This window comes from Peromyscus leucopus, chromosome 15 (assembly GCF_004664715.2).
Source record: "Peromyscus leucopus breed LL Stock chromosome 15, UCI_PerLeu_2.1, whole genome shotgun sequence".
NCBI lineage: Eukaryota > Metazoa > Chordata > Mammalia > Rodentia > Cricetidae > Peromyscus > Peromyscus leucopus.
Genome location: NC_051076.1, coordinates 60646500 through 60672522, shown reverse-complemented (window position 1 = coordinate 60672522; position 26023 = coordinate 60646500). Strand labels below are relative to the sequence as shown.

Below are 26023 nucleotides of genomic sequence, written 5' to 3'. Positions count from 1 at the left end.
AGGAAAACTAGAAAGTAATCTATTCTGTTTATATTAAACATCAGTACGAAATAATGGCTCTGTTTTAAGAAGAGTCGTTGGGCTAGAGAGATGGCACAGCTATTAAAGGCTAGGCTCACAACCAAAAATATAAGAAGATGGTTCATTGTCTGTCTTAAGATGTTCACTATAACACCAGCCTAAGCTACATAGTGAGACCTGTCTTAAAACAATAGTATGGCAATTCCCACATTTTATTATTAACAGTTCGGGGGTAGAAGAGTTTTTTGTTAACACATAGTGTTATGGTACCTGAAGAGAAAAACTCCTTAGAGCCCTGAATAAGTCAACAGCTAATGGGACTGTCCCAAGCAGATTAATGGGAAGGAGCCTGACCTCCACTTGGTTTGAGTTTTTAAAGGCAATTGTGATGTGTACAGAAAGACAGCTCTGGATATCTGTAACAAGTAAGTAAGCATTGTTACAGAACCATCAAGATAGCAGTTAAATGGATAGGCAGTTAACCTTTAGCTTAGGGCTTGTTGTATAGGAGTTTAGGGCTGGTCCAGAGACCAGTTTTATCCAAGATAGTTTTAGCACTGGAGTATTTTCAGGAATTCTTTCATGAGGTGGCATAACTATAGTTCAGTAGCATACTATAATAGGCCTGTTTTCAGGGTGTATAATTTTAGCTGATGTGTATGTTTTTTTCTCCACATATAGTATCAATTAAACTAGGCAGTTAGTTCAGTTTGTTTCTGTAGTAAACCATTTGATGTGACTCTGACATTGTGCTTCTCTGAATTACTTGCAATGCTTTCTTTCAAAGGGTTTGAGAGAACAGAAGCCAAACATGGTCAGAAATCCAAAGTAGGAGGATGTGGTGTTCCAGGTCATCTTGGCTACATTTGAAGTTTAAATCTAGCATAGACTAATCCTTTTCTTTTTTTTTTTTTTTAAGTGAAAGATGTTATGAATTTTCCATTGATAGTTTTTTTTTAGACTTATTTATTTATTTATTATGTATACAGGAGAGGGCACCAGATCTCATTACAGATGGTTGTGAGCCACCATGTGGGTGCTGGGAATTGAACTCAGGAACTCTGGAAGATCAGCTGGTGCTCTTAACCTCTAAGCCATCTCTCCAGCCCCGTAGGCTCATCCTTTATCAGGGAAAAGAAAAAGCAAAACACATCAGGGCATCCCTGAGAGTGGTAGAATAGGCAACAGATTTCTTAACTGATGAAACAAATGCAAAGTACATTTGTCAGGTCAGGTCCAAAAGAAACTGTTAACATACCAAAGCACAGGCTGGCTCTCAGGGTCTCTCAGTGTCACAAGTACCTTTTAACAGAGTCCATGCTGGCATCCTGGCTCTTTTCAGCTCGTGGACTTTACTTCTCTGGCTTCTCATTCCATTTCAACGCTACTGTCTCAGCTATATATGTTCCTTTGTCTTTCTCTCCTTTTCTCTTTGCCCCCTCTCTCTTGCTTTGTTCCCTCTCTCTTGCCTCTCTCCATCTCCTTTTCTTGAACTCTCTCTCTTTTTTTTTTTCCAGAGCTGAGGACCAAACCTAGGTCCCTTCATGAAATAAGTTGAATTTCATCTCAATTGAGTAATATTGGATTGGCAGTTATTTGATGCTAGCACACAATATACACATGAAGGTTACTTGGCTCTTTCTCAGTTTATCTCCAAACTCTAGTAGCTGATGTCTCTTGCCAGTGTGTTTATCAGTTTAAAACTCAGAGTCCTTCAAGAATGTTCTATATTCTGCACCTTTTTGTTCGCCTAGTTTCTGTCTGCTCTTGGGTATAAACAGGATAAACTATATAAATTAGGGTTTGTCCCTTGAAGGGCAAGATGAATAGGAATCTCACAACTTAAGTAAAACATTAGCTCTCTGAACAGATGAAGATAGGTTTCTTCTGTATCCCAAGATCTAATCAATATTTATATGTATAATTCAGTCATTACTTGGTTTAAAGGGGCTTATTGGGAAATGTTATCATTTTTACTATTTCCTACAGAGAAAATATTTTCTAGTTTCAAATAACCCTGGACTTTTGAATTATAACCTGTTTTTATGTTCAATAAAATAAATTGGAGTTTGTCTTTTGGCCTAAATTCTAATTCACTTAGTATTTCTTACTATGAGTAAGGGACTTAAAAGAGTTGCTACATTTTTACTGTCAATAAGGTTCTGCTAAAGGTAAAACAAGTGCTCCAAATAAATAAAATCTACTTTAAAAAAATGATTGTAAATCAAACTGGAAGAATTCTTATTTAAAGCCAAGTCTGGCTGCCAAACTCTCAACAGAATAAAAATAAATAAATGAAGGACATCTACTTTTATAAGCAGAAATCATTTTCTCTTCTCTGTGCTGTGTGCTGGTAAATGTGGCAGATTTTCTAGTATATATTATATCGTATATATCTTCTATTTGAAATGAAAAGAAATAAGTAATTTGATATAATAATGCCACTCTAGCACTTTATTTATATATTGATATATTTCTTTCCTCTTGCTGCATAACAGATCAACATAACTTAGAGAGTTGCAATGACTCCTCCTTAGGCACTTACAGTAGACTTACTTGGGTTTTCTGCTTAAGGTTTAACAAAGCCAAAATCAAGAGTGTTAACCACCGTGATCCTCTTTGGAAGAGCTTGGAAAGAATAGGCATCAAGGTGCATTCCTTTTCAGCAGACCTCAGTTCCAAAGTTGATACAAGGTCCATGTTTCCTGGGTAGCCTTTTTATCTTCTTTTATCAGTTCATTTGAATCCTTTGAATCTCTTTGACTTGACTGTTTTGTCTCAACCAAAGAAAACTCAGCTTTTAAGAGGCTCATTGATGGGTCAGACTTACTCCAGTTTTAAATCTGTATCTTAGGGTCAACTGACTAGGAGATAAGCTACTTCTGTAAAAGCCCTTCACGCAGAGCCCAGCTTTGTGTTTCATTAAATAGAACAAGGATGGGGAATCATTCTTGGGTAATGTCTTTGGAATTCTGTCTCCCGTATCTGAATGTAATCTGTCACATACGTATGCAGGTGGAATGTGAGGTTACTGGACTAAGGTTCGGAAGCTCTGAGGTTCAGTTGGACGAATTTGTAACTGATTCTGGACTATGAGACCTTAAGAGCAGTTAGGAACTGTGTCTTCTTTATTTCCATGTTTTAGATATGACTGACGGAGAGTGAAAAGCCCACTTGGCCAAGGGGAAGTGGAGAGCAAGTTGAAACTACTCCACCAGCATGCAAGGAGTCCTCTTTGGCAGCACTCCCCTGTGCAAACATAGTCAGACCATTTCCCTCCATAAGCAATAGTTCTCTTCTTCCTTCCTTCCTTTTTTTGTACCTGGCTTTCTGTGTCTTAGATTTTATTGTTAACTTGGTGATCTAGAGTCAGAATTGTAAGAATACAGTGTTTTAATCTTTGAAGGCCTTAAGATCCAAAGTAGAGATTTTGACATTTTTGTACTCTGGCCTTTGTTTCTGTTGACCTCGTACATAAGTCTTTTGGGATGTTAGTATACATAATGTCTCTCTCCATTTCTTAAAATGTGAAGCTTAGTAGCCTGAGGATTAGCTTGAATGTGTATTGTGATTGATGCCAAATTGGCTCCCTACTACTAATGAGAATAGATGCCTGGTCCCTGCCCTATGAGGAGCTGGATTTGAAATGATAGATAAGAAGGAAGAGAAGGAAAGAGTTTAAAGTCTGTCTGAGTTACTAGCACTGTAGGCTCAAGCACAGGCTACAGTTGCTTTTGTGAGTCCTCTGGTAGTGTGACTAGTGATCTGACGGTTGTGCTAAACACCTTTATTGGAAGTCTGCCGTCCGTCTTTCTCACATGTCTACCGCATTGCCTTCCCCGAGACCTAGTGAGTAGCTTTCATTACTCAATCTGGTGGTGTGTCCTTCATGTTTTACTGAAGAGGCTCAGCAGAGGAGAGATGTAACGGTATAGACTCTGAGTCTTTGTGCTATTCAAATGTTTTCTTAGTGCGCTTGAAACTTCCCTGACGTCAGCTAATTGAAATTGCTGAGTGATTTGGTATGTCCACTTACCCCAACATTGGTGAAAATGTTGTTATAAAATACTGAAGAAACGTACTTTATTTTGCTATGAAAAAGTCACCTTCAGAGTTCCATATTGTGTTCATTTAATACAGAAATTTGCTGATTTAAAGAAAATGCCAATCCACAGAGGTGTTTAGTAACTTCTCCCAGTGTGTGTCTGGAGGAATCAATACTCTTTCTCTGAACCATCTTTGGTTTCCTTGTTTAGCAAACTCTGAGGTTTAGGTATATGAATTAAGAAGCAAATTTTCTGTTTGAGTGTGAAATTTAATGAAATCTCTCTTATTATATATTCAGCGGCCCCTGCAGTCATTTGGACAGACAGGAAAAAGGTCTAAGGTATAGTAACTATTTGGTGTGCTGGCATGCCAAGGCCTTCCTTCATGCTTGATGAATTCTTGTTTTCATACAGCACTACATTCAGTTTAGTTTTCTCATCTTTTGTTTGGGGCAGAAAGCTTCTTTTGTTTTATTTGGGTTTTTTGTCTTGCCTAGTCGCTTTTGTGCATTGCTTTTAATTATCCTGGGTGGGGGTTTTTGTTGTTGTTGTTTTTTAACTATAGAGAAAAATTACTTTCTCACCATTTGTTGGATTTGAAATTGGAATTATCCCCATTCTTGCTATTTCTATAATTTTTAAAACTAAAATTGTTTATTTTCACTTTCAAGGGGTTTTAGTGCTATTCAATGATAATCTAACTTACACATTTCATCTACTTTTTTATTCATGGTGGAAACTAAAAAGAAATTTAGACACTCTCTAGGGGGCTTTTGAATATGCCCTAATTTATGAAATGTAGTGTTAATTTTAAATACTTCTCTTTAGTCAAGCTCAAAGTTAAAGCTAGTTCGGAGCCTTGCAGTGTGTGAAGAATCTCCACCACTCCCTGCAGCAGAGATATCACAGGAGACCCAGGTAAACAACAACAAAGCAAAACAAAAATTACTTGGAGACATGGTGGAACTGGAGACAGTCTTTGATATGAGTCAATGAAAGTTGAGTGTGAATGTATTCTTTCTTTCATTTCTGGTAAATAAAACTGATTTGATAATACTTGTTAAAATCCAGATGAGTTAGGAAAACTCTACTTCAGTCTGAGGCTTACAATAGAGATTCTTCTTTTGGGAAAACTTTTGAGATTATATGATTACCCAGGAATGTGACTTTAAGGAAGTTATAAATTAGCTGGCGGTAGTGGCACATGCCTTGCGGATCTCTGTGAGGTAGGGGCCAGCCTGGTCTACAGAGCGAGTTCCAGGACAGCCAGAGTTACACAGAGGAACCCTGTCTCAAAAAAAGTAGGACAAGGAAAGTTGTAAGTTATTGTTCAAAAGTATTCACTATTAAAGTACTTTCAGTGATTATAATTATGATATAATTCCTCTTTTAATTTTGGGTTTTGGGAGTTTGTTGTATTCTTCTTGTTGCATCTCTGGGAACTACCTTGACTTCTGCTTAATAGTTTCTTAGCCTGAATGCATAGTAAAGCCAGTGTCCATTTCGCATGAATCTTTAGTAATTGTCTAATAAATATTTCTCTGTCTATTCTTATAAAACATAAGGTAGTGAGATTTAAGCAAATTACCACGTTTGAAGCCTATATTGTTTTTAAGGCTCTGGTTTTTCTTATGTTAGTCATAACTGCAAGTTGTCTTTGGTGCTGTCTGAATAGTGCTTTCAGTTCTGCTGATGATTATCAGTGGGATAACTAGGACTGCTGGTGGGGGCTGCTGCTTCATAAGAGGGTTTAGGCAACTTTAAGTTTCTAAGAAGCAAGACTACTAGTACTTATTTAAGAAACAATTTTTTTAAAAGCATGACATATTGTACATCTATTTTAAAATTTGAAATGTCATGTAGGAGTGGTGCGATACACCTTTAATTCTAGCACCATGGGGGCAGAGGCAGAGACAGGTGGATCTCTTTGAGTAGGCTGTCCTGGTCTATATAGCAAGTTCAGGCCACCTAGGGGTAAACAGTGATCCCTGTCTCAAAAGAACTTTTGTCTCAAATGTTTTTGAAGCAAGTATCAGTTGTACATTTGTTGATTCAAGGAAACCTTTTCTGCTTTCCCATGGTTTAAGTGATGATCTTGAAGAGACAAGTACATACTAAAGTTAGTTGTGACATGCATATAATGTGTCTTACTTTTACAAATCACTATATTTTATATCTAAGATGCAAGAGAAATTAAATTCTTTTTCATTGGAGCTATATAAAATAAACATATGTATGTATTTGATTGAATGCATTTAGCAATAACATTTTCCTAGCAAAGTCAGAAGTAATGTCAAAATATCTTACTGGGTATAGTTACCTTTAGAATTTTTTTTTTTTTTTTTTTTTTTTTTTTTTTGGTTTTTCGAGACAGGGTTTCTCTGTGTAGCTTTGCGCCTTTTCCTGGAACTCACTTGGTAGCCCAGGCTGGCCTCGAACTCACAGAGATCGCCTGCTTCTGCCTCCCGAGTGCTGGGATTAAAGGCGTGTGCCACCACGCTTAGAATATTTTTAAGCTTAACCCTTTGGGCACTTTGTTTTATAGAATGTGATTGCCTTTGTTTTACAGAATGTGGTTGCTTCATATTAAACATTACATGGCTGGTTGTTAGTAAAGCTAGTGAGTTATGACATAGTCTGAAAGGGAAAAAAAAACAATAAAATTGTTCTTTGAAATAGCAATTTTTAAAAGTTCTCTTATGGGCTGGAAAGATGGCCTAGCAGTTCCAGTAAGGGAACCCAGATTTAATTCCCAGCACCCACATAAAGCTCAAAACCATCTTTAACTCCAGTTTCAAGGGATATTTCACCTCTTCTGTTCTCCATGGCACTAGGCATGCATGGGATGCAGAGATGCACATGCAAAACACCTAAAAATAAATGGAACAAAAATTTTAAAGGAATTTCATATTTTGTTTTTTTGTTTTTTTTTTTTTTTTTTTTTTTTTTCAAGACAGTTTCTCTGTGTAACAGCCCTGGCTGTCTTGGAACTTGTTCTGTACACCAGGCTGGTCTCAAACTCAAGAGATCTGCCTTGATTAAAGATGTGTGCCACCACTGCCCTGCTTGGCAATTTCTTTTATAAGTAAGATTAAAGAATATGGTTGTTCATGGAGTGTGTTTTGAAAGTTCCTTTCCTCATTCTGTTGACAAAGTGCTGTGCTATCTTAGCATCGTGGCATTAATGATCCAGGAAGTTAGAGGAAATAGGAAGGAGTGGCCATTCAAGAGTATATTGATACAGAGAAGTTTGTACCTTCTGAGAAAAAATATTGTGATCTTTTTTTTTTTTTTTTTAATTTCCTTTTTATTTTACCTTATGTGAAAAATGTTGGGGGCATTGGGTCTTGTCTTAAAATACTACAGAAACCTATGTAGTAAAAATTCCTCTGAAAAATACTTATAGGATATATGTCAGTTCTTAGGATATATATTGATCACAGATTGTGTATGACATTTTAAAAAGTTACACTGTCCGTATAAGATGTCAGAATTCAGTTATTCCACTTACTATGTTGTTTCTCTTAAACATAATTTTTTTCATTTGTTTAATAATCTCTTATTGCCTCTATTTACAAGATATATATATATATATATGTAGAAACCTTTTTTTCATCTTTTAAGTTGACTAAAATGCACCTGCAAGGGACCTAGAAAATATGTGTTCTGCCATCTTTTCTCATCCTTGATACAATTTCCAACAATTTCCCTTCATAGTATGTTAATTTTTGGTAAATTAATATGGCATAAAACATTATAAAAAAGATTGAGAAGCAGTTATAAGAGAGATTTCATTCATGTGTGGTGAGAGTTTGTAATGGGGAAATAACCTTAATCACAGATATTATGAATGCCATAGTAAAGAGTAAAGAAATTACAGCTTTCTGTGTACATGTTCCTATTATTTATAGTTAGAAGAGTTTATTTACATTGCCACCTTCAGCATTCAGAATGGGTTTTCTTTATGCAAGTACCTGAAAACAGGATCAGCTGATGACAAGAAACCAGCCTTCTCTACTAGAGTTGTAAAATATAGTTTGTCTTGATTAAGTAATTTAATATCTATAAATTAATATCTATGACTCAGAGGAAATAATTTAGAAGTGAAATCTGCTAGTCATTGGAAGCACCTTTTAGTCAGGGCCTACGAGTTCAGTGTGGAGTCTTTTCTCCTACATACAATTCATTGGACTGTCCAGTGATAGTAGTCAGAAGCTTCAAAGAAGGAAAACTCCTAAATGTTTAACTAATTAATTCTAAATTAATTCTATAGCCATTTACAAATGTCTGAAAACTGTGGGAAAAATAGAAACAGAACAAGTTTAGAAATAAATCAAAGTCCCAAATATGACATACTGTGTTTGATAAGCAAGACAGAGAATGCAGAAAACAGGAGTTTGTCATCCTGGTAGACACTTCCAATGCATGGTGTTGACTGTATGTTCTGAGCATGATTCTGTCACTGAGCAGTATCCCCAGCCTCAGAAATTTGAACAAGAAATTTGGAAGAAACAATGAAAAGGAAAACAGTATCTAATTATTTTACTGTTTTATGTATATAACCGAAATTCTGCTAGCACTTGTTTGGAAAATCATTTTGTGTGTGATGGAGAGGAAGTTTAAGAGAAATTCTGCTGGCAATAAGTTTGAGAATCCTGGTGTTTGTATCCTCTGTGTTACTGACCACTTCTGCTACTCTATCCAGAAAAGTTAAGTAATGAACAAAAGTATAATTTAGTCTTTAAGACTATTCCACACTTTTACCTTTAGTTGAAATAACCTGACCAAATAGTTGTATATTTCTTGTAATGTTACCTGAATAAACATAGCTCAACATAATCTTTGCCTTTCAGGGTATATAAATTGATTTCCTGGTAATCTCTGCTGGCTCTAAAAATGCTTTAATGACATTATTTTCAATATAAGATTATTCTCCATTTGGTCTTTAACAGTATGGCTGCTTTATTGTGTTACATGTTTCAGGAAGACACATAATCTTATTTGATATCTTTCTAAAATAACTGTGTAATGATTAAAGGAGGCACAGTGATACATAAATCTCAAGTCAGAAAATAGGTGCCGTGATTTTGAAAACTTTTCTGCTTACATTTTGTCTTGCAAGAGAAAGAGAGTGTACTTATATGGGATACTCAAAAAATTAAATTTGGGCTAGGGATGTAGCTCAGTTGGTAGAGTGCTTGTAGCATGCACAAAACCCTGGGTTTCATCCCTAGTAACACATGAATCAGATGAGACACACTTGTAATCCCAGCACTTGGGAGTTGGAGCAAGAAGATTAGACATCCAGGGTCATTCTCCTCTGTATAGCAAGCCTAGGATACATTAGACACTATTTCAAAAATTTTGTTAATTATTTTCCTGCTATTAACACGTTTCTCTTGTCATGGTTGATAATTGTGGTGAGCATCTCCACTGGAACAATAGGTCAAAAAGACATGAGTTCTGATCTCTACGGTGTTTTGTAAATAAATGCAGTAAAACCATAACAGGAAACTTATAATTTCTCCAAAACAATTTTAAAGGTCTGGTTTAATTGATACATTCAGATGAACATATTAGGTGTAGTTTTGGTTTTGGTTTTGAGACAGCACCTTACTATGTTCCTGGCTGAATTGGAATTCACTCTGTAGACCAGACTGATCTCAAATTCAGAGATCCACCTGCCTCTGCTTCCTGAATGCTGGGATTAAAGGCGTGCATCACCATACCTGACTGAACAAACTGTTTTCACCTTTTTTCTCAAGACACTGTTTAAGTTTCTTTTCTGTTTGTTTATCTTGAGATGGGGTTTCATTATGTCGACCAAACTGGCCTTGAATTCATGGTATTCACAGATTCGCCTGTCCCTGCCTGTGAGTGCTGTATTAAAGGCCCCATGCCACCACACCTGGCTTAAGTTGATTGCTAATTTAGAAGTTTCAATTGGATAAAATGAAAATGTCTTGTCCTTTTTGTCCTTCATACAGTTTTGAGTTACTCAGGAAATGCCAATACTTAATATTGAATTAGTTTATATTTTCATGAAATAACTAATTTTTCCTTCCAACAGGAAAAAATTCAAATCCAGTTAACACAATCATTTGAAAAAGAGGAAAAGCCCTCAAAAGATGAAACAGATAAAGAAAAAGCCAGTGATAAGTTGCCCAGAAAAATGTTATCAAGAGGTTAGTAATTTATTCTTTTTTTTTTTTAGATAAAAGTTTAGTTTCATTATCAATAATTCTTTACCCCTTGAATAACACATGTCACATATCTATATTGAAAATGGCATAGCAGACCAGAGGGATGACGTAATATTTGCTCATCTGGTATGTCATGGGTATGTATGTTAAGATTCTCTAACCAAAAATTGTAACATAAATCTCAGTTACTAAGAAGAATGGTCATCAAAGTCCCTTTCCAGTCTCACTCATGTTCAAATGCCAGAATCATAGTTTGTGTTACATTGTTCAGTACAAAGAACTGGTGTCATATTAAGAATATTGTTGGAAACCCCAGAATGTTTATCTTCATAAAAAGTTTTAAGGATCATTGAGTACTGCAGTACAATAAAAATGTTCTTACTAGTTTATAAATGCCATTGTGTTGACCAATATTACCAGGATATTACATTTAAGGGATTAAATACACATGAATATTTGGGAAATTTTTTTAAAGCAGGCCTTTGGCACTGAATTTCAAGAATCTTAAGTAAGTAATTTTAGAACTAAAATTCTTCCAAATTAGTTTCTACTTTTATACATTCAAGTGAATTAAGCTCTTTAAATTTGCTACAGATAGAAATCATTATCAAAATCATTCAGTTTTTCACCTAACTAATGTTTGAATATGAGTACATGAAGATCATTAAAGAAATCGGTATAAATTTAGTCTGACATTAAGTTTAAGAATGTGTATGTTCATGAAGTTATATCAGCCCATGTCATAAATATAGTGGTCATCTGCCTTTATCATAAATTTCTTTTTCCTACTTCGTCATTTTTTTTTTTTCTTCATGGGCATCTCATTTTACTTAAGATAGACATAATGTACAAAAGGGAAAGGGATTTGTGGTAAACAACTTTATACTGGGTTTTTGTGTTGTTGTTTTTTAGATTCCAGTCAAGAATACACTGATTCAACTGGCATAGATCTACATGAATTTTTAGTAAATACATTAAAAAACAATCCCAGGTAAAAATTAAATTTATAAGGTTTACATTGTTTCTAGAGTACCATAACCTTGTTATATATGTTTTCATTATTGAGTTCAAATATTAGGATAAGATTGTAGCTCTATGGAATATAACAGAAACATTTTAGTTTCTTAGGAATAAGATGTTGGTCTACTAAATGCAGATGTATAAATATCTTTGCATTATGCATGTTATAATAATGTGCAAATCATTCCTATTCTTTAGGAATTTTCAGAAATACAAGGTCACCAATATATTTAGACTCTGAATTGTGGTTGAGAGAGATTTAATCATGAGGGTCTTTCCGTAACATCTTCTGTCCAAGTAAGAACTCTGTATACGCAACTCATTATGAGTAAATCTTGTTCTTTCTTGTTTAGATTATAAACTTCCAATCAAAAAGCTTTTTACACTGCTCATTTGAGTCAACATTTGAATTGGGAAATCCATTTTGCCTAGCATAGGAGGTGATTACTTTTAAACTTCTTGGCAGGGACCTTTAAGGACCCACAATGCACCTCATCAGCACTTTCATGGGGTAAAAGATGCCAAGGTTGAGAACCTTTTCTCCGGTTATTAGCTTAGCAGTGTGGTGTTATGTACCAGTGGAATAAAGATGAGAGGCTGTGTCAGCAGGAAGGAGCGCCTAGGAGGTGATGGGAGTAGTGTCTTTTGTCTCTCTGGGACATTGTTCAGTTGTGATTGTTGACTGTAGCTCTCATCAAATTTGCTGTATCTACTTCTCAGCTTGATTTTCAGTTTTGTACTTAGCTCCTGAAGGACATCCACCAAAATTAAAAATGGTCTCTTTTGCTATGAATTTGAAAGAAAACAAAGAAGGGTATATAGGAAGGTTTGGATGGAGGACAGGGGAGAAGGAAATGATGTAATTATATTGCAATCTAAAAGAAAATAATTTTTAAAGAGTGGTCTTACTTCAGTGATGAGACTGAAGGATCATAGGTCTGAAATGAACAAGAAGACAAGCAGTTCTGCAAGACTCTTTCTTTCTTGTTTCAATTTTATTTCTTAGTACTCTCAGTAGAAAGATAGATTCATTAGTTCACTGAACAAGAAACTTATTGACATTTTATGTAAATATGAGGAAGATATTTACTGTCTCTTCTAGAGACACATGCTAATTAATTAAAGTATAATAAATATTGTAAAGGAGATTGAGCGGCTGTAAAAAACAGGAGGGGCTAGGGACTGGCTCAGCAGTTAAGAGTACTGGCTCCTCTTCCAGAGGACTCAAGTTCAGCTCCCAACACCCACCCACATCAGGCAGCTCACAACTGTCTGTGACTCCAGCTTCTGGAGATCTAGCATCTTCTTCTGACCTCCGGGGGCACCCACACAGGATATATAGTCACACAATCACACACACACACACACACACAAAATAAAAATCTTAGAGTGTGTGTGTGTGTGTGTGTGCGCGCCCGCGTGCGCGCACAAACAGGTCAAGCAGGGTATTGTCATTGATACTTGCTTATTTATTTATTTTTGTTCTTCTAAACATAGGGTTTCTCTGTGTAGCCCTGGCTGTCTTGGAGCTCAACTCTGTAGACCTGGTTGCCTTGAACTCAAAAAATCCACCTACCTCTGCCTCCATAGTGCTGGACTTAAAGGCGTGTGCCATCCTTGCCCAGCATGGTTGACATTTGTATGAGTGAGAAAGGAGGATTGCTACAGGTTACAGGTCATTGGCTACAATATGGAATCCTGTCTCACCATACAAAATGAAGCATAAACAAACAGCAAAGGACTCAACCTAGTTTTTTATTGTTATTGTTTGTTTGTTTTTCTGTCCTAGCAGATTTTGAAAACCATAGGACATCAGGGATGTTTTAAAAGACCTGTGAATGCAACAGTGACCAATGAAAACTGTCCTCCTTGAAATGCCAGTTGTGTGAATTACTAACAGTTACTGGGCATGGCATGCTAACTTGAGTAATTACCAGATTTTAAATAGAACAAGAATGCTGTATAATGAGACTGGTGTTTCTTTTGTTTTGTTTTTGTTTTTTGAGACAGAGGTTCTCTGTGTAGTTTGGGTACCTGTCCTGGATCTCACTCTGTAGACCAGGCTGGCCTCAAACTTCTAAGTGCTAGGATTAAAGGCGTACGCCACCACTGCCCAGCGAAATTGGTACTTTTAAAGAATATTTTTTGGGGTATTTAGAGATTTCTTTGTCATGAAATACCATAAAGAAAGAGTGGCTGGAAACCATAACAAATAGAGAGGTACTACTAGGCTTGCTAGTACAGTCCTGCAGTCTCAGCTACCTTAGAGACTGAGACACATAGATCACAAATTCAAGGCTAGCTGGGAAGCCTTAAAATCTCAATATAGAGAAAAATTGTGAATATAACTCAGTGATAGAACACTTGACTAATATTCATGAGCCCCAAGTTTTAATCCTTAGTATGAGGGCAGAGCTGGGGAGGCAGGTTTGAAAGATATTCAGGAAAAATCATGTTAGGAACTGATGATTATTTGAATGTGGAATGCTACTGAGATTAGCATGCCATGTTTCTGACGGAGCTAATAGCCAGTCTCACAACTGAAAGCAGGCAGCAGAACAGGATGGACACTTTAAAGGCTCCAGTCATCAAGGGAACGAGTCAGCATTGAGTTACAGATTGTGAAGTCTCAGTAAAGATAAAGCTTAATAGGGATGAGTTTACCCAGAGGTATTTAAACAAATGATAAGGACAAAATTATCTTAAAATAGGTAGACATGAAGGGAAGGACTTGATCTCAAAAGCTGGCAGAAGAATCCTGAGGATATTTGGCCTAGATGTCAGCCAGAATGTTATAGAAATAATCTGCCTTCCCAGTGAGAAATCACTCTTAGAGATTAATATAAATAAAACTCTTTACTGAAAAAAACTTATGTCTGGCTGTGGCTAATGCCCAAAAGAAGCTCGCCTTGAAGATTTTGCTAACTTATATACAACTGAGGCTTAAGCGTTCACATATACTGTCATCCTTAAATTTCTTAGGTCCCAACCCCAGATTACACTTTAAACAGCTTAAACAGAGATGATTCTGGCTGCCTAGTTAGATGGGAGATTTACATAGCAAAGATATTGCCAAAATTATTTCTTTAGTACACCAGTGTTTTCCTTTTTGAATAGTTATTACCCAGGGTCTTCTTGCCCATCTGGTAGAATTAGGTATTTCTCCAGAGAGCTGGGGTCTTTATGGCAGGCCCTTTGTGCTGCTCCCTGGAGCTTCCTCCTAGACCAGTGGTTCTCAACTTTCCTAATACTGCAACCTCATGTTGTGGTCACTCACAACCATAAAATCATTTTGTTGCTACTTCATAACTGTAATTTTGCTACTGTTATGAATTATAATGTAAATATCTGATATGTGACCCCTGTAAAAGGGTCATTTGACCTCAAAGGGGTCACAACCCACAAGTTGAGAACCACTGTTAGAGGCATGCTCATTGAGGATGGGTCTCATGGCTAGTCAGTCCTGGGAACAATTGTCTATATCCTGCCATTATAAATTTTGGGGTGTTTGGAGGGATGTGTTCTCTTAGCTAAATTCTGCTTTGTGTGATTTAATGTCTCCTAAGGAAATCTATTAGGAAATCCTTTATTATATTAATTCTATTATTTTGAGTTTCTTCTACACCAAGACAACAGTTTCACAGAAGATAAAACAACTAAGAGATAAATAGATGTACCTGAAATATCCCATTAGAATGGGAAAGTAGAAAGCTGCTGGCTACCTTAACACTTTTGTCCTGCAGAACTGAGTGGATCCAGGAATAAATGGGAAGATATGATAGACACAGCTAGTCTGAGGAACAACCAAACAAAACCCAGGGACATTTTCTATTTGATTCTATTTTTGTTTACAAATATAACAGCTTTTTAAATTATCTGTTTGACCTTTTTAATGTGTGGTTTAATGCTTTTGGTATATTCACAGGTGTTTGTAGCTATCAAAGATGTTAGAGCTTTTTCTCTTAAAAAAAAAAAAGAGCACTATTTTACTATTAGTCACTGTGCTAATAGTAAAATTAATAGATTACCCCTGAATTTCTAATGTGTTTTCTGTTCCTATATTTTTCCCCTTCTGGACCATCATTTGAATCAACTTATCAAATACATGGTGTTCATTTAGTATAGTTTTCAGTGCTCACCCATATTGCAGCTTTACCTCTTCTGTATATGCAGTTTTATTTAAGCTAACGAATGGGGATATTTCATTTAATGCCTGATATAAGTTACTACTAATGTCATTGTGTTTGTAGGGATTTAATTTTTTGCTAAACGGCTAAACTCTCAAATGAAGCAGACGATTATTAAAACTTGATACACAATTAAGTACAGCAGATTTCCATTAAAGGTTTCATGATTGAGTATGTCCTAGAGAATTCTAGTAGATGCTAAACATATTTTTCTATTACTGCATTTATTACTTTTATTATTTGGTTATTTGGTGTGTGTATGGGGGGTGTGCATTACATTGTGGCTATGTGTGGATCACAGAACAACTTGTCCAAGTTGGTTCTCTCCTTCCACCACATGGATCCAACCAGGTCCTTAGGCTTGGCAGCAAGCTCTTTACTTTGACCTACTGAGCTGTTAGACTAGCACTGTATTTTTATTTTTATTTTTATTTTTATTTTTATTTTTAGCTGTTCTGGGAATTGAACTTTGGGCCTCATGTACACTAAGCTGAGCTATAACCCAGCCCTTCAGTTTCTTTCCTTTACATCATTAAATCCTCTCATTTAATTCTCAGACTATTAAACTTTATTTAAACTGGTAAAGAATGAAGTATCTAAAATTTCTGTTGGTTGGACTGCAGAGATGACTCAGAGGTTAAGAGCACTGACTGTTCTTCCAGAGGTCCTGAGTTCAATTCCCAGCAATCACATGGTGGCTCACAACCACCTGTAATGAGATCTGGTGCCCTCTTCTGGCCTGCAGTCATACATGCTATATACATGATAAATAAATAAATCTTTAAAAAAATAAAATAAAATAAAATTTCTGTTGGCAAGAAATGTTTTCCATGACCTCACTATCTACTCATTACACACTTGAAGCAAGGAACGTGAAAAAGTGTGTTTGACAGAGTTAACATTTACTGCCATAACTTTACACATTGTTGGTTTTATAGCCACGTTTGAGTTTAAATTTTTTTTTTTTTTTAATTTCACATGTATTGGTGTTTTGCCTGCATGTATTTCTACATGAGGGTGTCAGATCCCCTGGAACTGGAGTTACAGACAGTTGTGAGCTGCCATGTAGGTGCTGGGAATTGAACCTGAGTGCTGTAGAAGAGCAGCCAGTGTTCTTAACTCCTGAACCATCTACCCAGCCCCCTATGTTTGAGTTTAATAAGTAGGGAAGTATTACAGGTAGCTATAGTGTGTAAACTAATGGAGGAAGAAGCAAGATTAATGGATTGCTCTTGGTAAGAAATATTTTTTTTTTAAGTAATTTGGGTTTGCTCACATTTAGTTCTGTGTTTTTATAAAGTACTCCTAAAAATTGCTTTGATTGGAGTAATGTTACATCACTCTATTTGTCACAAGATGCAGAAGTTTGACCAGGTGCACGAATCATTGAGTGGGGGGTGACCTGAGGAGCATTTTCGTTTTCTATTTGGTGAATTTGCCATGTTGCCTTTAAAGTTAGGGCTATTCCAATGACTAGGACACTGGAAACTCACATATTATTGCTCCTTTATTTAACTTTAAGTAGTTTTTTTGGTCATTTTGTTTGACATCCTTGTTTTTATAGGTTTAATGATAGCATGTATTAGTTTACTTTTTAGCTTATGTCTATTATCAAAATGCTTATAACTTTATCAATTTGAAAATTTATGATCTTGAGCTACTACAGTGAATAAAAAGCCAAAAATTAAGACCTTAGGAAAAATTGCTTCTTATGTCTCTAGTACATCCTACTAACAGTGGGGCAAGTTACTTTAATCTAACTACAATCCATAGGCTACCATTTTGGTAAGAAAAGCCTGACTTTCTATCCGTGGCTTATAAAATTATTAGATTTTTTTTCTCTAATTGCAGCACATTCAACCCAAAGAACATTTGAAATATCTTATTTCATATATAGAAAACCAATTTAAGTGTACTACTCATTCTTTTAAATTAACTGCTGCTTCTTAGTTTCTATCTTTAGTAAGACAGTTTATAAAAATGGAAAGACTACTGAAAAGTTACATCATCTCAAAGCAATTTGACCCCAAAAGTTGAGATGAAAAAGAGGATCTTCGGGGCTGAAGCAATGGCTCAGTGCTTAAGAACAGACTTCCCTACCTCCTGTTCACACCGATGACTTCTGTCCTCCACAGGCACCAGGCACACGCGTGGTGCATAAGACACACATGCAGGCAAAACACTCGCATCAGATCAAGTCAGTAAGTCTAAAAGTAAAAAGAAGACCTAACCAGTTAATCAGAAGTCTGTTTCATGGGGGAGATTCTATGGAAGAAAAAGTCCTCTAGCTCACCAAATTTAATGGAAGAAGATTTTATAAGGACTTTATGAAATAGTTTTACCTCATGCAAAACATAATTTGTCTAGAACTTGTATATTATATACAATCCATATATTTATATAATAACTATGATGCATGTTTTTTTTTTTTTTTTTGTTTGTTTTTGTTTTTCGAGACAGGTTTTTGCGTAGTTTGGTTTCTGAGTACTTGTAGAGTGGCTCGAACTCAAGATCGCTGTTGCTGATGTGGGTTAAGGTGTGCGCAGCTGATGCATGTTTTTAAAATACAGAAGTTTTAAGAGATTATAAAAGGGTGTTTGGGCAAACAGCTGAAAGAACAAGGTAGTGTAAGAGGTCCTTAAGAAATGGGGTAGAACAGGAGTAGTCCACAATAATAAGAATTTTGTGAGTTCGGATGGAAATGAAGCCCAGCTCATGTCTATCTTGTAGGAATATTGCAGAATTTGAATTCTAGGAGCAATGGGAACCTCTCACAGATTAAACCAAAGGAATGCTGTTGTTACTTGTATTCTTACAAGACTATTATTATGCATGCTGCACGTAGAACAGGTTAGACCAGAACAAGGAAAATACTGAAATCCTGATTGCTAGGACACAGGAGTGTGGCAGTTGACCCAGAGAAGGCAAATAACATTTGCAGCAATAATTAACTCACTAGGAGAATTATATTGAGTATGGTGTGGGATGCAGTGATGTGCACCTGTAATCTGAGAATTCAGGAGGCTGAAGTAAGAGACTTAAATTTGAAGTAGGCAGGATTACATAATAAGACTATCTTTAAAAACAAAATACCAAGAAAATAATTTGGGCCTAAATGATACAGGTTTACAATACCAGCTACTCAAGGCAGGGCTGAGGCAGGAAATCACAAATTCAGGAACTTTCTGGATCTCAGCTTGAATTCAAGGCCAGCCTGGACAAGTCAGTAAGATCTCGTCTTTTAAAAGAAGAGGGGGAAAAGTCAGTAGGAAAAAGTGGGAGTAGAGAGATTGCTCAGTAGGTAAAGTATTTGCCACACAAACATGATCACCTACATTGGATCCCAGCACTCATGTCAAAAACCAAGCTTTAGGGGCTGCAGAGATGTTACCTTGGTTAGGAGCAATTGGTGGAACAAGAATTTGGTTCCCAAGCCTCACTGGGCTGCTTACTGTCACCAGCCCCAGGGAATTCACTACACCTTCTGGCTTCCAAGAACCTCCACAGACTTGCATTCGTACATACACATATATACAAATAAAATCTTTTTGTTGTTGTTGTTGTTTACAAGACAGGGTTTCTCTGTGTATCCTTGTTTGTCAAGGAACTCACAGAGATCCTCCTGCCCCTGCCTCCAGAGTGCTTTGATTATAGGTGTGTGCCATCGTGTCTGGCATAAAATCTTTTTTTAAAAATAAAAGAAGGAAAGCTGGGCATACCTGTAGTCCCAGTGCTGGGAGGTGGAGACAGGATAATCTCAGGGGCCCACAAGCCAGTCAGTCTAACAAATGTAAAACCCTGTCTTAAAAGAAGAGAGAGAGAGAGAGAGAGAGAGAGAGAGAGAGAGAGAGAGAGAGAGAGAAGAAAAGAAAAACGTAGAGTCATCAAGAATGACAAGCCAGCTTGAAATCTGTGGGTGCGCATATATATATATATATATATATGGGCATGCTCACAAGAGCAAGTACACATACTGTCTGATGTCTGATGTTTCCCCATCACACAGACACATAGGATGTAACCAACCTAAAGTTCTCATTCTGTCCTACCACAGTAAATAGAAGGTGGTACCATTTATTAAGATGAGGAATAACAAAAAGAATCAGGTCAGAGGGCAAAATTGAATGTTACTAGAATTTGCATTGAAATGTACTTTTTTTTTTTTGAATTTGGGTTTGAAATTGTTGAAATATTGTAAGCATAGTTTTCTCTTTTTTGTACAAATTATAAATGTATACGTTAACTTGTTGTTGAATAAATGAATAAAAGGTATTTATTATTCAGTTTTATGGGATTTGTTTTGCAGTACATGGGGAGGATCAAACTCAGTATTGATGCACGGACTTTTAAATGACCCAAGAAGCAGCTATCAGCTCTTGTGTTAAATTTTAGAAGGTTCTTCTCTGTAGTGTTTATTTTAGAGAACTCCTTGGGCCTTGCTTTCTTGAATTTAAAATCTTGACAATCTGTAAAGCTGTTTCTAACTAAGTTTCTGTGAGGCATTGTCTTTTGTTTCCCACGTGAACATGAAATCTGCAGTGAGTAGAGGAAAACCCTAGAGCCATATTTTCAGTGTTTGTGAACCAAGAGGAGCCAGGCCATGGTGGTACATACCTTTAATCCCAGCAGATGGATCTCAGTGAGTTTAAGGCCTGCCTGGTTAACTGAGTGAGGTCCAGGACAACCAGGGCTGTTACACAGAGAAAAACCCTGTCTCCAAAACAACAACAAAAAACCAAAAGACCCAGGAGGAATGATTCCATTGACTTGTTACAGCCTCACTGCCCTGACTAGATTGCTAGCCATCCAAAGGAACACATGTAGATACTTAATGGAGTACTGATTCATTTTAGATGGTGAATGTCTTTGCTTCGTTTTGATTGTCTAAGATGTTTTCTCAGAATCTTAAAAATACATAATATCAACTTAGAGAATGAGGAGTAAGAACATTGGATTGCCTTAGGAGTATTTGTTACTATCAATAGCATCTCATGTTCTTTGGAGCACTGTTTCTGAGGAGCTAAAGGTAACATAGTTGAGCTCTTAGGATGTATACTGTCCTGTCCACATTAATGTATGTCCACATAAAAAGTTACTGGAAAAAAAAGTCATGTTTCATTCTCTTAACTTTTCTTTTTTTAGGAAGCTTTTATATTTATAGCATCAAGCTTGTGATATCTCTTGAGTGTGTTGTTTTTAGGGAGAAATTAGCTATGTAAATTTCATAACCTGTTGACATTTATGATTACTTCAGTGCTAAGTTTTACATGTAAGAGTCTCCATGTTTTCTTTCAGGGACAGAATGATGCTGCTGAAATTGGAACAAGAAATTTTAGATTTCATTGGTAATAATGAGTAAGTTCTGACATTTAACAAGAAAAGAAATTGTCTTTATAATTCTCCTTGACTTAGTAAATTAGCTGTTCTCTTCCTTCAGGTCCCCACGTAAGAAGTTTCCCCCAATGACATCTTACCACAGGATGCTGTTACACAGAGTGGCTGCCTACTTTGGATTAGACCACAATGTTGATCAGAGTGGAAAGTCTGTCATAGTGAACAAAACTAGCAATACGAGAATGTAAGTGTCCAAAGTTATGTTGTCTGTGGACTAATACTTGCCTTCCTACAGCACCTTCCATTTGCGGTAAATTCCATAACTTTGTGTGATAGAGCCAAAAAGTATATTTATCTCACTAGGAACAAAATGCATACCTGGATTCAGATAAGGGAGAGGAGCCTTGTCTGAGACACAGCAACAACAAAAACCTTGGAGGACATATTATCAGCCATGTTTGACAACCACTCTCTTGATGAATTTTTTTAAAGTTAATTTAGGTATCCATGGCCACCTTCAGGCAATTTTGTTTAAATACTTTTAAAAAAAAGAAAGAAAACATTGAGCAGGTTTTGATGCCCTTATAATCAGTCTACCAGTTTATTATCATTTCCACAATCCTGTTTTGTTTTGTTGGTTTGTTTTTGTTTTTGTTTTTTTCCTTTTTCTACCTCACATCTGAGGAAACTGGAACTCTTGGTTAGTGTAGAGTCTTCCACGCTGCTGTGTTCCTTCTTGGGCCATATCTGATATACTGAGGAAAATTTTTAAAGGATTAGAAGGAGCCCTTTGCTTTAAATGTAATTACCTTTTAAAAGGCTGGGCTTACAGCTCAGTGATACAACACTTACCTAGAAATGTTCAAGGATCTGTTCTCAATCCCTTGAATTATAAAAAGTCCTCCAGTCTCATTCTCTGTAGCACTAGGATTATAGGCCTGTGCCAACACGTGGTGCAAAAGTATTCTCTGTATCATTTTCGTTTATGGTAGAAAGGCACCTCAGATGATAAGTAGCAATCAATGAGAAGTGCCATGAGTAATGTCCTTCACTTCATTATCATTTCTGCTTTTCCTCAGGTCAGATATCTCCCAGAGTCTTGTCTATGTATCATTCATCTCTCATGGTTTTAATTCATCTAGTCCCTTCAGTTATCCTGGCCTTTGCCAGTGTAGGTGCCGTATTGCTTGTTGAAGCAAAATTTGTGCTCCTCAATTTCAGACCGTCTTTGTCAAGTAAATAGGTGTATTTTGCATTTTAAATGACTATTCCTACAACAAAAATCAATAAAACTAGTTGTCTTGGATGGAAAATCCTCATTAATCTCTAGGGATTATTAGAAAATATAAATCTGATTTAATTTCATCATGTCTATCCATTAATCTTATAGAAACATCTTTTACCAATTAAACTTTTCCCAGTTAATTATATAATGACTAAAGTAGGATAGTATTCAGTAAAATACAGGTGAAACATAAAGTGACTAGAACTTACTCTCTTTAACCAGTACCTTTCAACATTACTCAGAGCTGCTGGATGCCCAAACACATGAACATTAGCAGGCATTTTGACTAACATTTTGACTGACAACTCTCTAAGGTTTTCAATACAGTGTAACCTCAGTTATTTGAATTCTGTGAATGATGTCAGAAAAGTTTTAGGGTTCTGTTTGTGGAGGTAATCAAAAATTTAGTTAAGCAGAGATATTTTCGAATTATGGGTTAATGTAATTATAACTAACTATTTCAGATCATTGAAGTTACACTGTATTCTTACTTTATATCTTCTGGGATCTGAAGAAGGTTGTAAATCAGAAAACCTTAGAGATCTGCTCCACATTGAATAAAAACAAACTTACCTTTTCCTCATAGGGACATTACCCGCTCCAGCCTTGAACCAGTGGTGTTGTGGATGTCAACAACCGGGTGTCCACTGGGGTGTCTCAATGGAGCGGGAAGTTGCCGATTGCAGGGCAGTAAATTCAGGCATCTTTAAAAGAAAGAGGTAAGACAGTCTTAAGGTTAGCTGAAATGCCTGCCATATTTTGTGTGGGAATCCAGCTGTTCTTAGAAAAGTTGCCAGGGCCTTGGTTAAACCCTAGAGTTGACTTTAGACTTAGAGTCTCTCACTCAAATACAGATGCCTCAAATAAGAAAATGGGACTTAGCACAGCTACAGCTATAGGTAATAATAGTAAATGAAGGAATCCTATGACAAATGGCATAGTGTCATGGTCAGTACTAAATACATAACCTTTCAAACTCCCAAAGAAAATAAACTTCTCATCATATTGGTCATGAAGCATTGTGCTCTTACCTTCTCCTTTACTTTGATATGGATTTTTCTTTTTGTATCTGCTCTGTTTCATTCATTATTTTGCAATACAGATTTTTCTTTCATCTTGTTTAAATAATTCTCATCTTTAAATCTCCTTTTGTATAACATGGGAGTCAGCTACAATGTTTTATTAAAAATTTGGTAAATTGAGCTGAGTGTGGTGGCACATGACTTTAATCCTAAGACTTAGTGGATAGAGGCCGGGGGATCTTTCTGAGTTTGAGGTCAGCCTGGTCTACATAGCAAGTTCCAAACCAGCCAAGGTTACACAGTGAGACCCTATCACAAAAAGAAAAATCATTCTCTAGACTGAAACAAGTATTTATCCATGTTTTTTTTTTTTATTCTATTTATAATGAAATGTCTGGTCTTGGTTTGCTGAAATGTCATTGCTTGGGTTTATGATTAAAGTTTATTGATTGCCAGGCATGGTAATACACACCTTTAATCCCAGCACTCAGGAAACAGAGGCAGGCAGACTCTGAGAGTTAAAGGTCAGCCTGGTCTACAAAGCAAGTTCTGGACTAACCAGAGCTACACAGTGAAACACTGTTTCCAAAAAATGGATTTTATTCATGGTATTCTCATATTGCTTATATTGTATTTATACATATAAATATGTATTTGAACTATACATAAAATATATATTGTATTTATATAAGCATATATAGTTTTATATATAACTATGGAATTTATTATATTATCTTTAGATGTATTAAAATGTTATATAGTGTTATATTTTAAAAGAGTAATTCCAATGTAAAATGGTAATTAGTCGTAGAATATTGGTCAAATTAACTTGTTGGAGCTCAGAATATATTGGCAGAGATCAATTTTAACATAAATATAATATCTAAGGCCCATAATCTTATATCTGTCTTCCAGGTGAAACTTGCAGCATTTCTAATGGGGGGGAGGGGAGGACAGCAATATGCTACAGAATACATACTAAACTTCACAGTCATTCTTTTAGTTTCCAGTGTTAATCTCTGCATAAGAGCTTAACTTTCCTAACCTGTTTCAGTTAGTGTAAAAAAAAATAAAAAAATTAAAAAAAAAAAAAAAAAAAAGCTATGCCCTAATGTAATTAAGACTTTGGCAACTTGAATACATTTTCAAGTAGTGTCTTAAATTTTTAGTTAAATCAGTCCAAAATACTGATTGCTTTCATTTTATGGCATGAAGACTTTAGGAGTGTAATGCATGTGATGCAATACTTTGCTTTTTCTTGGTTCCTGCATATAGATAACATAGACAGGATATCAGCCTTGGGGTCTGGCTCCATGGGCTCCTACTGCCGCTTAGTTGTGTGCTTACCCTTGGACGTTTTCATAAGTGCTTTAACCTCTTGAAGCCCGGTTTCCTCAGTATTATTACCATGACCGAGTTCTGCTGGGTGCTCTTTCTTTACTATTCATTTCAACTTTAGAACAATCCTATAAGGTCAATGCATTATATAATTTCCATCTTACTCATGAGAAAGTGGAAAGAAAAAGATGAAATACTTATGCATAGCTTAAAGCCAGTACTGTGTTAAAAAGCTAGACTTGAACCCAAACAGTATGAGCCTATGCTGTTTTTAAAAGTACCTTTCCACCATCCTGTACAATAGTTTTTTCATGAGAATCTTTTATGATATTTGAGATCATAGTATTGTATCTTAAGTAGCATCGATAAATAGCAACATTACTTTTTTTATTAACTTGCATATATTGTTTCACTTTTCTGTAAATTCTGTACATTAAAATTTTTGTTCCTTTGTCTTGTTTCTTTTTTTCAGACCTGATCAGAAATTTAATGAACATATTAAGGATGATAGGGGTGAAGACTTTCAGAAACGATACATCCTTAAGAGAGATAACTCTAGCTTTGACAAAGATGATAGCCAGGTAATCTGAAAAATGCTACATTATTTTAAGTGCAAGCTTTAATTATACCAATAGTTCATTTTCCTAATAATCAATTGTTTTTGCCTCTTTAGATGAGAATACGTTTAAAAGACGACAGAAGAAGCAAATCTATAGAAGAAAGAGAAGAAGAATACCAGAGAGCTAGAGATAGAATATTTTCCCAAGATGTATGTGCTGACTTAGTCTTAGGACTTTGTGTATAACTACGTTCTAGTCCCCCCCTTAAGCTATTGATAGACTATTTTTAACCATATTGGTTGCATACACGTCAGGTCATGTTTTTTCAGTAAGCGTTTTGTTCATCTTAATTTGATAGTATATTGGAACAATACTGTAAAGTTTTACCAAAATTGAACACAGGTGGGCTACAGGAATCAGTAGAGGATGGGAATGAGTTACTGTTTTTATAACTTTTTTTAAAGCTTGTGACTAACAGGGTTTTTACAACATCAGTAACTATAAATCTTATGTTGTTTGTAGTGTAGTTAGCCTTAATAAATAAACGTGTGTCTTGTAAAATAAAGCTAGTTGATCTTTTAGAGTAATAGTCATTTATCTACTTCATAAGTGCATATTTGCCAAAAATGAATAGATTTGGTTTTACCAACATTGGTTGTGTACCTGTTCTTTGCAGTACTTAATCCTTTTCAAGGATATGTAAATGAATGTAATATATGATTCCTCTGCCACAGATAGAAATGTCCCCTTTGTTGAAAACAAAATGAAACAGTAAATAACATTAAAATTTAGACTATCAATTAAGAATTTACAATCTGTAATAAATAGTATTGAGCATTTATAATAAGTGCTATGCTGAACACTAAAGACCATATACATGGACAGTCATGATTTATATACTAAACAGCCCTCTGTGGTCAGTATTATCATTTGTTTTTACATATAAGGAAACTGAGACAATAGGAAGCTATGTAAAGTAGCCAGAATAAATACACCTAGAAAAGGAC

The 26023-nt window shown here is 35.8% G+C and overlaps 1 protein-coding gene across 8 annotated transcripts in view; it reads left to right on the top strand.

Annotated features, from left to right (window-relative positions):
* Positions 1 to 26023, top strand: part of R3hdm1 (R3H domain containing 1) — a 135074-nt gene that overhangs the window by 48477 nt on the left and 60574 nt on the right. For 5 of the 8 annotated variants that reach the window (XM_028874950.2, XM_028874947.2, XM_037211466.1 and 2 more), the window contains exons 4-11: positions 4367 to 4408; positions 4896 to 4985; positions 10138 to 10252; positions 11183 to 11261; positions 20773 to 20832; positions 20915 to 21055; positions 24929 to 25037; positions 25130 to 25225. In XM_028874950.2, coding sequence (XP_028730783.1) covers positions 4367 to 4408; positions 4896 to 4985; positions 10138 to 10252; positions 11183 to 11261; positions 20773 to 20832; positions 20915 to 21055; positions 24929 to 25037; positions 25130 to 25225 — 732 coding nt within the window. Of the gene's footprint in view, positions 1 to 4366; positions 4409 to 4895; positions 4986 to 10137; positions 10253 to 11182; positions 11262 to 20772; positions 20833 to 20914; positions 21056 to 22682; positions 22816 to 24928; positions 25038 to 25129; positions 25226 to 26023 lie in introns of those variants that run through there. The other 3 variants (XM_028874954.1, XM_037211467.1, XM_037211468.1) reach the window with 3 other exon arrangements.